The 18757-nt window shown below is 47.4% G+C and overlaps 1 protein-coding gene across 1 annotated transcript; it reads left to right on the top strand.

The window, feature by feature from the left end:
* Positions 1 to 11465: 11465 nt before the first annotated feature.
* Positions 11466 to 18441, top strand: LOC142468918 (transient receptor potential cation channel subfamily M member 7-like). The gene is made up of 6 exons (XM_075575601.1): positions 11466 to 11501; positions 12426 to 12624; positions 13169 to 13382; positions 14691 to 14815; positions 15368 to 15539; positions 18263 to 18441. The coding sequence occupies exons 2-6, from the start codon at positions 12481 to 12483 to the stop codon at positions 18439 to 18441; spliced, it is 834 nt and encodes a 277-aa protein (XP_075431716.1). The 5' UTR covers positions 11466 to 11501; positions 12426 to 12480.
* The last annotated feature ends 316 nt before the right edge of the window (positions 18442 to 18757 follow it).

Below are 18757 nucleotides of genomic sequence, written 5' to 3'. Positions count from 1 at the left end.
TATCAGGTATTGGACACCATGCTTTTCCCTCCTGCTCTTTCTACACATCCTTGTAGCTTGATTCGTTTTGTGATAGAAGACAACTTGCCAGCTCCTAAAGACGATAGGAAAGTAGATTGCATTTTATTTGTTTATGTTGAGTGGGATCTATTTATCGTTATCTAGTGCCAGCAGTGTACTTGGCGCTTTACAAAGACAATACCGCACAGGGAATTTATAATACAATAAGCGCAGCAAAGTCACAATAGGAAAATAAATCCCTGCCCCGGAGAGCTTACAATCTAAGTAGTATGATGGGAGACATAGAGACAGCAGGTGAGGGAATAAGTGCAGTGGATGACAGTGCTTGGCCACAATGGTTGGTAGGAGTGACTGAGTGTGGGACAGTAGCTAGGAGTGCAGGCTCTTGGGATAATTCTTTTGTTATGTGAGTTTTAAGGTTGGTCGGTATTAAATTAGATGGGTTAACATTAGCAGGGAAAGAGGTGGGCAGGAGGTGTGGATGAGAGCAGATTTGTATATGGCTGGGTCCAGGATTAGGAGAGAGATCCCCAGCAGCAAGGAGGAGGCGTAGAGAAGAGGTGAATAGAGGATTTGTGGGGGTGCTTTTTATTTAGGTGTGTAGAAGTTGTTGAGAAAGAGGTGTGCAAATAGTGGTGCACGGTATGGGCACAAAGGTGGAGGGGAGTGGGGAAGTTGGTGAGAAAACAGCAAATGGGAGGGCATACTGAGATGCAGGGAGAGAGGTGAGATCAAGGTGTTAACATATTACTCATTCGCTGTACACGCACAGGGCATGATGGCCTATAATATCCATTGCCTAGGGCAGGGGTTGGCAACTCGAGTCTTCAAGGGCCACCAACAGGCCAGGTTTTAAGGATATCCCTGCTTCAGCACCGATGGCTCAGTCGTTGACCAGCACTTTGCACCAGTTTTAGCACTGTCTGCATCAGCTTGTTTTTTGTAGGGAGTGTCAAAAGGTGCTGAGGAGTTACATGGCGCGCGGGTATCAAACTGTACATGTCTGCATGCCATCTTCTCCTTTCTATCTGCGCCCAAATATCTGCCAGGTTTGAGGTGATGGCTTTCTGGCAAAAAAAATGTATGAAACTGGAGCAACAGGCTTTGTACAAATTACACCATTTGGGCGTAAAACTAGTGCAGCGGGAAACACGGTTTTCTGTACGTTGCTACATAGGCCGCTTTACTTACACAAGCCTAAATTGTGCTTTATATTATTTTGCAGTTTATGCGTTCTCCAAAATCCTAATTTCACTGTGTACTGGAAAACAGGTAATACAGTAACCTTGTTAGCGAAAACAACGCCCTGAGGCATAAAAGGTAGGAGAAGCGTCGGAAAACTAGCTAAAATCACTAGCTAGTGGGGAAAAGACGAACTGAAAGGTTCTATCATAAAAACAGTAGTTTGTGGTTATAAGACGCATAGTGTGTGAATAATGTTTTTGCACTGTATTTCCAAAATAGCTCTCGCATGTCCAAACTGCAACAAATAGATACAAATCCGTGCAGTAGGCAAACGTTGTATTCTATGTTTGCCCGATTTTGCGTGGGGAAACGCGCCGTTTTATGAATAGGCCCGGAAGGGGAAGTTTGGCCGCAGGGCACCTCGCCGCTTCATATTTCACCGCGCTTACAAAAATGTCCGGTGCCTGAGCGCCCGCTCCGACAAAGCGCTCGCCCGAAAAGCCAACTTGGCTAAGCACATGTTTAAATGTCCCGCACGAACATTTAAAGATGGCGTGTTGGAGCGTGCGGTGTAGCGGTCCCGCTCGGGACATTTAAACATGCGCTTATCCTAGCTGGCTGGTCAAGCGTGGCGAGAACCCGCTTTCTGTCGGAGCGGTCGGGTGAAGGCGGGAGCACGCATGTAGAACATTTTTGGAGCGCTGCTGTCATTTGGCTACCAAGGGACCCTTTGCCGGAGCCGCTTCCCTGGGGTTTTAGATTAAGGGGTTAGGTTTTTAGGGTAGGGAATCACGGTAAGGGGTTTTAGGTTTTTAGGGTAGGTGATTAGCGTTTCTATTAAGATTAGGGTTTCTTAGGGTAAGGTTACCTTAGCGACAAAACGGCCGGCGGAGAGATGTCCTTGTGGCAACTTTGTCGCGGCAGAACGGCCACCCCCGAATGTCCTAGATCGTAACTCAGGTAGTATTGAAATGTCCTCTTTATTCAGCTCTTCAAGGGAAACAGCATCAAGGAAATTTGTGAGTGTTTAACCTCTTCAGTGCCAGTGCTAGCATTCCAATGTAGCGAACCTGAGTGTCTCTGGCACCGCGATAAGCTGTGGTCACCCAACTGCAGCGCTAGAGAATATACACTCTGGGGGATTTCAACCGGAAGCATGCCCCCCCCCCCCCCTCCCGCAGCGCCGTCTGACATCTGTAACTGTCCCCTCTGGCACAGAAAGGGTTACACGGAACTCCCAATCTGAATCCATCTGTTTTTGTGCATAAAACTGTATTATGCTATGTACTCTCCATGTGTCTTTTAAGAGAGAGATTCACAAGATCAGACCATCCTCCTGCAGATGTTTGTGAGTGATTTGTTCACCTAATCACCAGCGCATCACTTTCACTGGGTCATTCCTGGTTTTAGTGCTAAGCACTCTATTGAACCTAGGCAGTCACCTAGGGCGTAAAGGGCGTAAAGGGCGTAAAGGTCCTAGGGACGCATTAATAATAATAATAATAATTTTTTTCCTCTTATTTTTTATTCTTTTTTTTCTGGTATTTTGACACCCTATTATTTTTATTTTGCGTCGCGCTGGGGTGCGGTTGCACCTCCTGTAGCCCTGCTAGCTCCGCCACTGTTTATTTTAGGGGCGCAAATTTTAAGTTTCGCCTAGGGCGCATGAAACCCTTGCACCGGCCCTGATTAAGTGCAAATTCAATTAACAGTGGTATGAATGGTTTGACGTATCTTGGTGCATTTACTTTGACACATTAATATTTGCTTCTGAGTGGCACTAGAGTTTTAAAGACTACGTGACCACTCCACAGATTTTGTGGGTGGAAGACGTTCCCAGAAGAACCTCACCCTATTCTTGCCTGAGATCAGTCTGTTCTCTTCCTGACACCCTGGTGCCTATAACTCGTGGCTAAAACCAGCATGTACATCAAAGGCTCTCTAACCTGCAGCAGTTCGCACAGGTGGAAGGTGACATTCCTCACATGCTCTCTTAATACTCCGGTGATGCGGGATCAAATTGAGCAAGAAACCCAACTACCTTCCTCCCGTGTGTCACTTCGTACCAGTCCGATCTGGTATCGCAGATTCCAAAGAGGAGCAGGTAGAGTTGCAGACCTGCAAGGAGCCGCATTGCGCGTGGAAGAGATCCCAAAGAGGCGTCTGAATGAGAATGGTACGAGAGGCATTTAATATTGGGACTATCACTAGGCTCATCTGATTTTATTGGGATGAATTGACTTGGCTTTCCTAGGGTTACCTTACTTTGGCACTGGGATAACTTAGCCTTGTTAACAGTGTAGGGGGGGGGGGGATTTGATTTTAACGATGGAAATAGATTGTGAGTGATCTATCTTTACTGGTATTGCTTGATCTTCCCACGTGAATGTAGTCGTTATTACAGGGGGTTATATTATTTTACCGGGGTAACTTTTTGTTTGATTACTGCGGTGTTCTGATTTTACTGGAATTAATTGGTTTGGTGACAGGAAAATGGGTCTTGTTACTGGGGGATGTGATTTCACTGGGATACTTTGATCTTTTTGCCGAGGGTTCTTCCTTACTGGGGTTCCATCATTTTGCCACTGGGGGTGTTCAAGGGGAACAGTTTTATTGCTGGGGGGGGAACTGGCTTTACTCGAATAATCTGATTTTGTTAACAAGATCATTTGGTTTTAACAGGGAAATCGTGGCTAGATTTACCCCAAATATACAAATGTTACCCGTATTAACGTCAAGGTCTTTTGTACTCGTTATAAGAAAAATGTTTCGCTTTTAGGATTGTTGCTTCTATCTGTGGGGTTTATTTATAAGCATCAAAACCATATGGATAACATCCTTTTAGCATAGGTTGTACGAGTTTTTTTTCATCTTGCGTCTCTTTGCATCAATGTATCGAGATCTTTGCTCCAGGTTTTGCGCCACCTTGCGGAGTGGGGTGTGAGGGAGCAGATTATAAAGAGATGGTGCAAACTCTGCGTCTCCGCGCGTCACTTTTGCCTCTTGTCTTTGCGTCCCAAAGATCCGCCAACAACTTGTGTCAGATGCAAGAAACACTGCCATACCTACATTTGACGCAAATTTGAGGAGACAATGGAACAATCCGTAAAAATAAACTTCTTTTTTTGCATTTTCTTTACATTGATAAATCTCCCCCAAAGTGGCTGGCTTGCTGATTTGGTATTCAATGTAGGGAAGGCTCATTTGGCATTGATAGGGTTAACTGGCATTATGGTACTTTTACGATTACTTGATAAGTTCCCAGGGGCAATGCAAACAGGTTCCCCCCGGTAAGGTATTTTTGGGGATGGCACAACATGGAACAAACTCCTCCTGTCTACCTGCAAAGGAAAAATATTAGTTCTTGCAGATGGGATACTGCAGCAATACAGGCAGTCCTCGTTTTACAACGAATGGCTAATCCAACGTTATGCAATGCATACCTATGCTATGTTCATACCTATCGTCACCCCCCCTCCACCTCCCGTCACCCCCCCCTCCACCTCCCGTCACCCCCCCTCCACCTCCCGTCACCCCCCCTCTACCTCCCGTCACCCCCCCTCCACCTCCCGTCACCCCCCCTCCACATCCCCTCACCCCCCCTCCACCTCCCCTCACCCCCCCTCCACCTCCCCTCCCCCCTTCCCCCACCTCCCCCCACCTCCCCCCTTCCCCCACCTCCCCCTTCGCCTTCCCCCCCTTCCCCTCCACCCCTTCCCCCCTTCCCCTTCCCCCCCTCTTCCCCCCTTCCCCCTCTCCCCCCCATCCCCCCTTCACCTTCCCCTCCCCCCTTCACCTCCCCTTCACCTCCCCTTTACCTCCCCTCCACCCCCCCTTCACCTCCCCTCAGCCCCCCCTTCACCTCCCCTCCGCCCCCCTTCACCTCCACTTCCCCTGCCCCCCTTCACCTTCCCCTCCCCCCGCCCCCCTTCACCTCCACTCCCCCCCACCCCCCTTCACCTCCCCTCCCCCCCGCCCCCCCTTCACCTCCCCCCCGCCCCCCCTTCACCTCCCCCCCGCCCCCCCTTCACCTCCCCCCGCCCCCCCTTCACCTCCCCTCCATTCACCTCCCTCCCACTTCACCTCCCTCCCCCTTCACCTACCACCCCCTTGACCTCCCCTCACACCCCCCTCCACTTCCCCTCCCCACCCCCCTCTTTACCTCCCATCACCCCCCTCCACCTCCTGTCACCCCCCCCTCTACCTCCTGTCACCCCCCTCCACCTCCTGTCACCCCCCCTCCACCTCCTGTCGCCCCCCCTCCACCTCCCCCCCTCTACCTCCCCCCCTCTACCTCCCCCCCTTCACCTCCCATCACCCCCCTCCACCTCCTCTCGCCCCCCCCTCCACCTCCTGTCACCCCCCCTCCACCTCCTCTCGCCCCCCCTCCACCTCCCCTCGCCCCCCCTCCACCTCCCCTCGCCCCCCCTCCACCTCCCCTCGCCCCCCCTCCACCTCCCCTCGCCCCCCTCCACCTCCCCTCGCCCCCCCCTCCACCTCCCCTCGCCCCCCCCTCCACCTCCCCTCGCCCCCCCTCCACCTCCCCTCGCCCCCCCCTCCACCTCCCCTCGCCCCCCCCTCCACCTCCCCTCGCCCCCCCTCCACCTCCCCTCGCTCCCCCTCCACCTCCCCTCGCTCCCCCTCCACCTCCTCTCGCCCCCCCTCCACCTCCACCTCCTCTCGCCCCCCCTCCACCTCCTGTCGCCCCCCCCCTCCACCTCCTGTCGCCCCCCCTCCACCTCCTGTCGCCCTCCCTTCACCTCCCACCCTACCTCCCACCCTACATCCCCCCTACCTCCCCCCTTACCTCCCCCCCTTCACCTCCCTCCCCCCTTTACCCCCCTTCACCTCCCTTTACCCCACTTCACCTCCCTTTATCCCCCCTTCACCTCCCCCCTTCACCTCCCTTCACCTCCCCCATCCCCCACCTTCACCTCTCCCATCCCCCACCTCCCCCCTTCACCTCCCCCCATCCCCCACAAACTTCTGCCTTTCACCCGCCCACCGCTCACACCCCTGCGCCACACAGCCGCCGCACGCACTGAACAGACACCCGCCACACTCGACACACACCCGCTTCCTCCCGCCCCTACGCACCAACATCACTGACCAGCTGTCGCCCGCACTCACCACACACCCGCCGCCTCACACCCTAGCAGGACCCCGACCCACAGCCAGAACTCACTACCCACGCGCCACCCGTACTGAACACCCACCCGCCGCCTCACACACGCTCACACCCTAGCAGGACACACGCCTCACATTTTTACATCACTTATGTCACCAAAATATACATTGTACTGTGGTGTGTTTACAATAAACCATTTTTATACAACATCGTATTACATTTTCTTCCATCTTTCTTTTCAACATTATTATCCAACCTTTCCAACAAATACTCAACCAATTGTTCCACGATTTATAAATAATACTACCTATTACGCATTTACATCCCGGGCATCGCCGGGTATATCAGCTAGTATATATATATAAAACGGAAATAGCCGTGATAGTGCAGAATAAATGAGTTCTTCAGTATTAGGTGATACCTTTTTTTTATTTGGACTAACAATTTATGTCATAGGACAAGCTTTCTTCCTCAGGTCAGGCAATAGCAGTATTGCCAGACCTGAGGAAGAGAGGAAAACTCTCGAAAGCTTGTCCTATGACATAAATTGTTAGTCCAAATAAAAAAGGTATCACCTAATACTGAAGAACTCATTTATTCTGCACTATCACGGCCAGTGGTTGACAAATCACCAAAAAATCTACTCGCCACACAATATATATATATATATATATATTTATATATATATATATATTACCATTTTATTGAACGTTTTTACAAACATGTAAAAATAAAATTTTGGGAGAAAATAATATGTAGTCACATTTAGCAATGTAGGAGGGAGGGGCTACATTCAATTAGTCCGATAGTTAATCATTCTTATTTCTTAATCTCACTTTGAGTCCCAAAAGACTTATTCTCCTGCAATGAGGTTCCAAACACCCAGATTTTTAACATTTTCAGCCTGTCCCTCTGAGGGGGGTCACGAGTTAGATCGTTTAGACGGAAATACGTGCTGGAGATACCCAAGGGAGAATTGTATTATTATTTTTTTTAAAGTATTTAACTGGTTAAACTATCTGTCACTTTAGAATGGAACAACAAGTAACGTAATAAGCCAGGGATCAATATTACTGAGCATGGCGTGTGCCGTCTGCCGCTATTCCCAACTCATTACTAAAACGTTAAGCCATAGGTGCTCAACTCTAGTCCTTGACATCTCCCCCACCGAAGCAGTCAGCTTTTCAGGATATCCCAGCTTCAGCACAGGTGGCTCAATCAGTGGCTGTCGAAGACTGAGCTGCCTGTGCTGAAGCAGGGATGGATTGAGCCACCTGTGCTGATGCTGGGATATCTTAAAAACCTGACCTGTTGCGGGGGGCTTGAGGACTAGAGTTTAGCACCCCCTGCGTTAATCCACCGAAACCCATAACCCGTAACGGAGCATGATGATTCTGGGGGCTTGATCTTTACCCGAGTTCAGATTATCAGGGCAGGTTCTGCCAGTTCTGGTTTCACATTTTTTGTGTCCCCCATGTACTTTGTACAGACCACCTAGTTCCTTACCTCGATTTTTAAATTGCCCTGTAAAATTGCAGGATCTAGGAAAGACGACGAGTTCAAAACCCAGCACTGTACGAGGGTCTGTTCATTCACATTGTGTATTTGCTTTGCAGTCTCACAAGTCCTGGATCGAAAAGACGTTTTCTAAGCGGGAATGTGTTCAAATAATACCAAGTTCAAAAGAACCTCATAGGTAAGTAACGCAGATTGTATTTAGGATTGCCAGACGGCTTGGCCAAAAATACTGGACATAATCATGAAAGACACACACCTCTCTCCGCTCCATGCTGTTTCCTCCTCTCATTGACCCCACCCCCTGGCTCCTGATATCCTCCTGATTGATCGGCTGTATTACCCAGCAGCAGCCAAACATGATGGCGGAAGCTGCCCAGCCCCCTAGCAAAATCTCTGCTCTCTCCCTGCTCAGGGGAATCCCGCGGCCCCCCCAAGCCGGTTCAGGTCACTATGTCCAGAAAGATAATACCGGTATTCACATACATGTCCGGTATTACCTCTCATTTTTTTGTTGACCAGCGTGTCCAAAAACAGGACAGTCCGGTTCAATACTAGACACCTGGCAACCCTAATTGTATCATACTGTAAGTGCCAAATAGAAAGGGGGTACCACAGATAATACTACTATCAATGCAAATATAAGGCACAGGATTAAACGTTACATATGACTTCATTTGAACAAGTTCAGTATTCCATTGCTTTGGAAAATGACATCCTTAATGTATCTACAGCTACGACGTTAGTTAGACAGCAGTGGGCATACAGGTATTCATTAATGTAGAACAAGACACACCTTTCTGGCGCTGTGGTTGGAAGAAACACCCTACGTGCAATATATAATTAGTGTCACTAGCAGGGAATCCAAATCTTCATATGACCATTGGCCTCAAGGAAAAGGGAGACAAAAAAAATGGAAACCATTACCATAGGGTATTCCCTAAGTGGCAAATTGACTAAATAATTGGCAGCGTTGTTGGCAGAAACTATTTAATATTCCATATGGAAATAAGATTGAACATCAATCAAATAAAATATGTACATGACAATATTACAATATAAAACCGAATGCTCCTTCACACAAAGGATATCTGCTGCGCCGGTGTGTAAAACTTGGAATCCTACTCACAACAGGTGACTAGGACATGAGCCTTAGCGTGGGTTTCACTGGCGCCTTGATTCACCGCTTATCCCCGATGAAGAGACCCGTCATTGTGCGTTTCGAAACGCGTCGGACTTGTGGCACAGCGCGGACACCGTAGTAGGAGAAACTTGTGGTCGACGTCAGCAGAGGTGCCGAGCGGAGCGGATTTGGAGGAGTCTGGGCGGCAAGGCATCCTGAGAGGACGGAAATCCAACACCTACCAAAGAGCGGTGAAAGGCGCCGGTGAAACCCACGCTAAGGCTCATGTCCTAGTCACCTGCTGTGAGTAGGATTCCAAGTTTTACACACCGGCGGAGCAGATATCCTTTGAGTGCAAGAAGCATTCGGTTTTATATTGTAATATTGTCATGTACACAGTTTATTTGATTGATGTTCAATCTTATTTCCATATGGAATATTAAATAGTTTCTGCCAGCAACGCTGCCAATTATTTTGTCAATTTGCCACTTGGGTAGTACCCTATGGGTAGTGTTTTCCATGTTTTTGTCTCCCTTTTCCTTGAGGCCAATGGTCATCTGAAGAATTGGATTCACCGCTAGTGACACTAATTATATATATATATATATTTTGTATTTTCAACACGTATTGTATTTTCATTGCGATAACAGCGCTTGTTTGTGCACTAAATTTTCACTCCAGGTATTCATTCATCATCAGTACTCTTTATGATTTAGATTTTTTTTTTTTAAAGCTGGGCAGAGAATGTTACCTTCAATATTCTTCCAGCAGATTTGTTTTTAGGGATCAACCATAAAATCCATAGAGTAATGATTACATTATCAGAAATGGGGATGAAATATTATCTGAGAGTGGATACCCGGGACATACTTGAAAACGAGAGGTTACTCTCAATGTATTTCTTCCTGGTAAAATATTTTATTCAAATAAATACATGCTTTTTGTACTCTTTACATTTAAAGCTGAATTATTATTTGTAATTGAGATATAAATCCATTTTCTTTGCTTAGAGCAGGGGTGGCCACTTCAGTCCTCAAGACCCTCCAACAGGTCAGGTTTTCAGGCTATCCCGTCTTCAGCAAAGGTGGCTCAATCGGTCCCAGCTTGAGCACAGGTGGCTCAATCAGTGTCTCAGTTGACTGAGCCACCTGTGCTGACGCAGGGATTATCCTGAAAACCTGACCTGTTGGCCGCCACTGGCTTAGCGTTTCACCACCTTTTTTCCTCTACAAACACATCACTGGTTCCACTAAATCCCAGATTATTGGCAACCCTAAGGCTACGTCCATAGAGGAGGGAGCTGTGCGGACGCTCCGCGCTGAGCCCCTGCATCCTCAATGAGGATGCCTTGAGAGGGGGCTCCCGCGAGCGTCCGCAGGCGTGCTGAGGCGCTGGGATTTTCAGCCGACAGCAGAAACTGTTTCTGAGCGCGCTGTCGGCTGAAAACACACAATCAGCGCGAAGCAGCGTCATGACGTTGACGCCGTGACGTTGGCGCTTCGCGGACTATTGGCCCAGCGACGTCACTGCCCTGTTTCCCCCCGCCCCCCCCCCCCCCCCCCGATCATGCACGCTGGCTCGCCTGCCAGTCCATGAAATCGCTCCTGACCGAGCAGGCGAGCCTCAGCGTCAGCACAGTTCCCCCCTCCATGAACGTAGCCTTAGGCTGCGTCCATAGAGGGGGGAGCAGTGCTGAACCGCGCTGATGCTGAGCCAGCGGGCGCGATCGGAGGCGGGGCAGTGACGTCGCTGGGCCAACAGCCCGCGACAAACTGACGTCAACGTCACGGCGCCATGACGTTGACGCTGCTTCGCGCTGATTGGATGTTTTCAGCCGACAGCGCGCTGAAAAACAGCTTTGGCTGTCGGCTAAAAAATCCAACTCCTCAGCACGCCTGCGGACGCTCGCCTGAGCCCCCTCTCATGGCATCCTAAATGAGGATGCAGGGGCTCCGCGCGGAGCGTCCGCACGCCTCAGCGCTGCTTGTCCTTCTATGGACGCAGCCTTAGAAGGGATCTGATTGTTCAAATAGTTTGTATCTTTCTACTCTGTTAGCCACTTGTTTTCACAAACACACACACACACGATGCCTGCTCAAGCTACCGAAATCACTAACTTTCTAGCGTGGTGCCGTCGGGGTGAGTATACAGGATAACACGGGAAGGCAAAGACCCTCGTGGGACGCACACGAACCTCTACTAATAGTAAAATAAATACATTTTATTAATAACATTGATTTATTTTACTATTAGTAGAGGTTCGAGTGCGTCCCACAAGGGTCTTTTCCTTCCCGTGTTAGCCACTTGTTCTCCCCTTTGGCAGTGAAGCGGTTACAATTTAGACTGTCGGTGTCCTTTAAGTAGGATAAAAACATGTTGGAAACCATTTCTTTTCCGTGGAAGGTTGTGCAACTGCAGTTTGTTCCTTGATCCTCTTCCGCTTACTGTGGTAACTAAAGGTGCGTTTTTCTTCCCTGATTTATTATTTAGGTGTGTTCCAGGATGCCAGATCTGTCAGCAACTTGTCCGGTAATTTCTTGTTTTATAAATGATCGTGTCAGTGCAATATGTACCTTTTATAATGTCTGATCATCTGCAACAACTATACAATGTTACGCCTAGAAAACGTGGCTTGGTGGTTGAAGTTTAATGCTACGTGGGAACATAGGTTACAGCTGCTTAGTATTTCGACTTGTTTTTTAACAATAGTGGATCTTTAAAAAAAATTAATAATAATACCCCTTTCTATTTTAGTATTAGACATATATATAGATTCAAATTGGTGTATACAATGCTTTACGCTCTTGTTCTAAAGCAGGGGTCTCAAACTCAGCCCTCAAGGGCCACCAGCAGGCCAGGTGTTACAAATATCCCTGCGTCAGCACAGGTGCCTCAATCAGTCACAGCTGCAGCACAGTCTTCGGCTGAGCCACTGGTTGAGCCACCTTTGCTGAAGCAGGGCTATCCATAAAAGCTTTCCTGTCCGTGGCCCTTCAGGACTGCGTTTGAGACCCCTGTTCTAAAGTACTGTGCTCACACACAGCACCACTGCTTTGTAAATAGCACCTTTACCACGTGGTTTGTAAGGGATTAGAACAGGGGAGGCCAACTCCAGTCCTCAAGGGCCAACAATAGGTCAGGCTTGCAGGATATCCCTGCTTCAGCACTGATGGCTCAATCAGTGTCCCAGTCATTTTTACTGCATCACCTGTGCTGAAGCAGGGGATATCCTTTAAACCTGACATGTCAGTGACCCTTGACGACTGGAGTTGACCACTCCTGGATTAGACTATAATTCACACAGTAGTCTCATTAGGAGTGAAAAAACGCTGTCTTCTGCAATACATATCAACAGGCATTAATAAACGTGGCGAGTGGTGGATTGTAATCGTTGGGTAATGAATGACACAGTCCTGAGTAGAATAATGCCTGTGTTTATGCTGTCTCCTTTAGATGTTGCTGTGGCCGGTTAGTCGGACAACATGCTTGTTCTACTGGAAATCCTGGTATGAGCTTCTCCGATGTGTATCTGGGGGCAGATCCCAATCAGGAATCAGAACGCTGGACAGTGGAAAATCACACCGTGAAAAGCTCAACAGATGCCTTTGGCACCATCAGCTTCCAGGGGGGATCACATGGCTACAAAGCAAAGGTATATGAGACCACCAGTGTATTATAATCCAGCTGGACATACCAGCCAAAGCCAACTCTATGACTAAAATCTATCAAGTTCGTCATCTCACCCATTGACTTTCCAGATGTACTTGCTACTGCATTAAGTGCTGTAATCCATTGCAACTTTTAACTATTTGCGCCTTCCTTATTTATCATCAAAATAGAGCGTTTTGTTTCCCCTCTGGTTTTGGCCTTACACGTTATTATTTATTTTTTATTTGTACGGCGTCAACATATTCAGCGACAGGGGAGGGAGGACTATGATATTTTACGGCAAAAGAACGACACCTGCGTTACAACAGACTGACACGTATTCAATTTAAAAGCAGACTACGGTGCAGATCCACAAAAGGGTGCCAAGTTTTAGCACGTCTTTACGCCCATTCGTATGAATGCTAACGCTTCGCACGGTTTAGCGGATCTGGGCCTAAGACTATATGCAATGATATTAAAAAAAAAAAATATGTCCTTGAAAGAAAGAGTGTTGTTGGATACATTTTAACCGCTTTATATTTTTGTAGTACGTCCGATTATCAAATGACAGTAAAACAGAAGATATCCTGCAGCTCATGGTAAAGGAATGGCGCATGGCGCTGCCGAAGCTTGTTATCTCTGTACATGGCGGCATGCAGAAATTTCCACTCCATTGTTCCATCAAAGAAACGCTGAGCAGGGGGTTCGTTAAAGCCGCAGTGACGACAGGGGCCTGGATTATAACCGGAGGGGTCAATAATGGTAATGGCTCTATGTCTGTTCATATTGGGGTGTCGTGCTTGTGCTGGAGGAGTGTATGGTAGTTACAGATTGGAAGACCTTGTAATGCAGGGGGGCTCAACTCCTGTCCTCCAGCCCCCCAAACGGGTCAGGTTTTTAGGATATCTCAGTGCGGCGGCAGCAGCGGCGGCGCACGGGATGCTGGGAAATTCACTGGGGGCCATATGGTGCTAATTGCTAAGCAATTACAGCTGATTCAAATGAATGAGCCATATGGAGCCTAATGACTTGGCATCTCTTAATAAATATGGTCATTGATCTCTGGCGCCGGCACTACATCAGCTGTAAGCCAGGGGGATCCAACCTTTTCTAAACTGTGGGACACGTTAATAATGTATTATGGCACCGGTGATTGAACCAGGTTCCCCTGATTGAACCTGAGTGTTATCAGAGTAAGCGTCTTTACTCACTGAGCCGCTCCTTCTCCCGGTACAGATGTAGCAAGCCTTACGCGGCTTCTCCCTTATTACCTGCTTAACATAGCACGATTGGGGGGGACATCTGTGAAAATCCCCTTCAAAATATATGGTGGCAGTGAAACCCGAGTCCTCTTATCCTACTGTATGTACATCAAAATAATAGTGCCGGGGCAGGGTTTACAGTGTGAAATAAACGAACGGCTTTCTGCAGTATATGTGATTTATAACAATACAGCGTGACATGTAATACCGTTTGTTTGAGAGAGGTAACGAGCATGGTGTTATTATTGCTGGAACACAAGGAGGAAAGATATAGTTGTAATATTGCACACACTACGGTTCTTCTGAAGAAAAGACTTGAGGGGTCTCAAAAGCCGGATTAACATTACATTTTACAGAAGAACTTTAGTTTTCATTCGAAGCCAGATCACAGGGGTGGACAACTCCAGTCTTCAAGGGCCACCAGCAGGTCAGGTTTTCAGGATATCCCTGCCTGAGCCACCTGTGCTGAAGCTGGGACTGATTAAGCCACCTGTGCTGAAGCTGGGACTGATTGAGCCACCTGTGCGGAAGCTGGGACTGATTAAGCCACCTGTGCTGAAGCTGGGACTGATTGAGCTACCTGTGCTGAAGCGGCGATATCCTGAAAACCTGACCTGTTGGTGACCCTTCAGGACTGGAGTTTCCACCCATGCCCTATCATAACCTGCAGCAAACCTACACCTCACCTGGACCAATACAGCTCCCATCACTACACCTAAATATTGTGCAGATATAGCTGACGCAGCTGCTGACAGAGGACATTGTGGTACAACATTGCCTGTCTTACCCTTTCCTGGCGTATATATAGGAGTCGCAGAACACATTGGCGACGCCCTGAAGGAAGGCGCCTCGCGAGTGTCGCATAAGATTTGCACGGTTGGGATTGCTCCGTGGGGGGTCATTGAAAGCAGAAATGATCTTCTTGGAAAAAATGTAAGACCCCGTTCCCTTCTCATTCTAAGGGGCTTGTTCTAGTATCTCTGAAGCTGCCAAAACGTGCGATTCGGCAATGACATGTTCACAACTCGCGGTATGAAATGGGCAGAAAAAAAACCCCCCGGTATTCTCTATTGCAAAATGGCATTTTCTATAGCGCGTCTATAAAAAGTGACAAACCGCCTGATTTTGTCCTTGCTTTACCAGCGAAATGACCTGAAGGTGCGATTTCCCTCAAAAAGCGAGTATTTCAGCGCGATTTGCATTACGGAGCTACGAGAATTGCCGTTGTTGGTAAAAAAATGCCTGTTGCGCTTTTTTTTTTTTACCCAACAAATCAGATGGTCAGAGCAAGAGTGACATCACATCTAAAAAAAAAAAAAACCTGTTTTCAGGCGATTTGGACATGCGATAACGGCTTACAGCATAATCACTTAAGAGCATTTTAGATGCGTTACATCACATTTCGAAGCTGCTAGAATAAGCCCCCAAAGTGCTCTGCTCTCCTCCACGTAGAATTAGTTTTTAATTGGTGATTATTTGGTTTAGGTTGTGACTCCATATCAATCCTTGCTAAACCCTCTAAGCAAACTCCATGTCCTGAATAGCATCCATTCCCATTTCCTACTGGTGGATGATGGGACCGTTGGGAAGTACGGTGAAGAGGTCCATGTGAGAAGGAAGCTGGAGAACCAAATCAGTCTTCAGCAATTCGACGCAAGTGAGTTTTGACTGTTCCTTTTGAATAATCATGGCGTTATTTTGGCTGGCAAAAGCGTAGGTCACTCTCTTTCATCAAATCTCTCTGATTATAATAATTATAATCACTTTGTTTCATATCGCGCTTTTTTCCTAATGGGATTCAAATCGCGTCACAATGACAGTATAGCGCGCAGTACGCAGCACATAGGAATGTTACAGACACAGTCCCTGCCCAGATGTTCTTACAATCTATGATTTTGATGCCTGAGGGAGATAAAGTGACTTGCCCAAGGTTACAAGGAGCCGACGCCAGGAATTGAACCCTGCTTCACACGGAGTTTGCAGAGTCAGCGCCTAAACTCACTGAGCTATTCCTTGTCCGAATACAGATGTAGCAGCTGATAGTCATGGCTTCTCTGAATATCTGCTTAACATAGTACAATGGGGGGATAAGATCGCTCTAAAGATCTTAATACTTTAACTCGGAAGCATTTGCCTAACAACCATTGCATTATAGCCCCAAAGCAGTAAACTGTCTATAGTCCGGCTACGTACCGAAATGAGATGTTGAATTGGTGAATGAGAAACGGTAATTGAATTTGTTTTTGGTTTGTCACCCTTCATGCAAAGCACCGGTGATCAGTGCGACTTTTCTCTGATATCTGTTAGGGGATTTGCTTCTGGATTTGCCCACTTTCTGACCGCATCAACTCCTCACACTAGTAATTTTTCTGGAAAAAATTAAGCTCAAAGAGATACATGTATCAAACGGGTTTTAGCCGCAGTTTCAATAGTGACACCAGTGCAGAGACTTTGTAGGTGCAATTAATGGAAAGGAAGCGACCCCATCTCGGCTAAATCTAGTTGTGTTACGGTGCTATTCCTAGGATAAGTATAATATAGAAACCAAAGAAAACAAGAACCTGGTTATTGAAAGCACTCTAGTACCCTAATATGCTATGTAAAGTTTAATGCTTTAAAATAATTTAATTAATTTAATTATTAAAATAAAGGGGTATCAACATAAATACGACGAGTGCAAAATATAGAGTCCTTGGTCAGTAATACTCGTAAATACGAGACAATTATTGATTCTTAGCCTAAGAAGTTATCCTTAGTCAAATATCAAATATTTAAATATTTAATTAGCTTCCAATATCGCTGTTTGTGCTTAGAGGGCTGTTGGACATAGGTGGCAGCACTAGATATTTTTATCATATGTATTGTGGGGGTGAGGGTAATATATCCATAATCATTATTCTGCCCATAGATTGCTACAGTGTAGCTAGAACAGTTTATTCCTTACAAGGTAAGTATCATTGTTTTACTTCTGACCCTTGGACCTGTACTACGATAGGTTAAAACAGAAGTGCTGTGACTGCAGTTGAATTTCTCTGTGGTCATCTTTTGAATATTACCAAATAGTTACAAGAAAAGAAATGTTCAAAAGGATATACAAAAAAAAAAAAACAGTATATAAATCCATTTACAGAAGTTAAATACATAAAAATATATACTTACAGATGCCAACACAGATATATGTATCTGTATAACCTTCTATAGGATTTTATTGCTTCTTTCTTTTTTGCGTTTCAAGCTTGAAGTTCCCATTGTCAGGTCTTTAGAACTGCTGGTCCAGTCTCTGTATCTCTCCATGTCTCGCACACTCAAATCTGAGCTCTGTACAGCAGTGTTTCCCTGCTCCTCCATAAGGCTGCAGCCCCCGTACTTACTGCTGCACGCGCGCCTGGCGGCGCGTGCACGGATTACAGCCGCGATCTGCGGTCCGTAGGGCAGCGATGGGATGCGCGGGGCCATGACGGGTGGGGCGCAGCCATGACGGGGCATATCTGCCCTTCCTTTGGCTGCCCACTGAGCACGTGACCGCAGCATGGGAAGACAAAATTCTTCCCTGCCAGCATACATGTCACAGCGCATAGAGCGCCCACTCGCACACAGCCACTGGGGCCTGCCCCATAGAGGGCTGGGGTGTGGCGCACATGCCGTAGCGCGCTCCGCAGCCTGCACTGGGGACTCAGCCTAAAGGGTTCCCTGCAATTTTCTGGTCATTTGAAAATTGTATCAAATACAGAAGAATTTACAATGTATCTAATATCAGACGCGCTACTAGACAGGGTTGGGGTTCCTTACAATGCATCTGATCTCATACGCGCTATTAGAGAGGGTTGGGGTTCCTTACAATGCATCTGATCTCAGACGCGCTATTAGAGAGGGTTGGGGTTCCTTACAATGCATCTGATCCCAGACGCGCTATTAGAGAGGGTTGGGGTTCCTTACAATGCATCTGATCCCAGACGCGCTATTAGAGAGGGTTGGGGTTCCTTACAATGCATCTGATCCCAGATGCGCTATTAGAGAGGGTTGGGGTTCCTTACAATGCATCTGATCCCAGACGCGCTGTTAGAGAGGGTTGGGGTTCCTTACAATGCATCTGATCTCAGACGCGCTATTAGAGAGGGTTGGGGTTTCTCAGAATTTCACTTGGAGTTCCTTAACCAAAAAAAGGTTGGAAACCACAGCTTTAGGGACTGATAACGTTGATGTATAACACTGCTTACAGAAAGAAAAAGCAATTCCTATATTATTCATACATGTAATTATAACACACGATTATCCTAGTTCCAGGCTTCCGTTTTTGCTTGTAATGAGCATACTTTATTATTATTGATTATTGATTATTGGTTTTATCCAATGGATGTTAAACTCCTCTTATTCCTGTAGGGATTGGCCGGCGGGTTCCCTTGGTGGCTCTTATATTAGAAGGTGGACCCAACGTCATCCTAACTGTCTTGGAATACCTTCAGCGCAGCCCTGCGGTACCCGTTGTAGTCTGTGAGGGGAGTGGCCGGGCTGCGGACCTCCTGGCGTATGTTTATAAACAAACGGATCGGAGAGGGTAAGAAAAGCCCATTAAACAGCAGGGAAATAAATGTATATTTGCTGTATAATTGTACGTGGAAGGAGACAATTAGAAGCTGAAGACCCCTCCCCCAATCAACTTTAATGAGTCTCCGCTCAACTCCTAAACCTCCCCCCCTGCCTTGTGCCGCTACATCATCCTACTACCTACTCCATTTCAATTACCCCCAAATCTATTCACATTTAGAGCCCCCATCTCGTTCCTCCGAGTCCTCCCATCTTGTTCCTCCCAAGTGCTCCCCACGTTATTCTTCCCGTGTCCTCACCCCTCGTTCCCCCCCCCCCCCCGAGTCCCCA

Source organism: Ascaphus truei, chromosome 18, assembly GCF_040206685.1.
Source record: "Ascaphus truei isolate aAscTru1 chromosome 18, aAscTru1.hap1, whole genome shotgun sequence".
Classification (NCBI taxonomy): domain Eukaryota; kingdom Metazoa; phylum Chordata; class Amphibia; order Anura; family Ascaphidae; genus Ascaphus; species Ascaphus truei.
This window is presented reverse-complemented; position numbering and strand designations above follow the sequence as displayed.

Bases quoted from the DNA above. Each gene is read 5' to 3' on its own strand.
- LOC142468918 (XM_075575601.1), top strand. From the start codon at position 12,481: ATGAGCTTCTCCGATGTGTATCTGGGGGCAGATCCCAATCAGGAATCA. The intron at 12,625-13,168 runs GTATATGAGACC...ATATTTTTGTAG, and splicing joins CACATGGCTACAAAGCAAAG to TACGTCCGATTATCAAATGA. The intron at 13,383-14,690 runs GTAATGGCTCTA...GCGTATATATAG, and splicing joins AACCGGAGGGGTCAATAATG to GAGTCGCAGAACACATTGGC.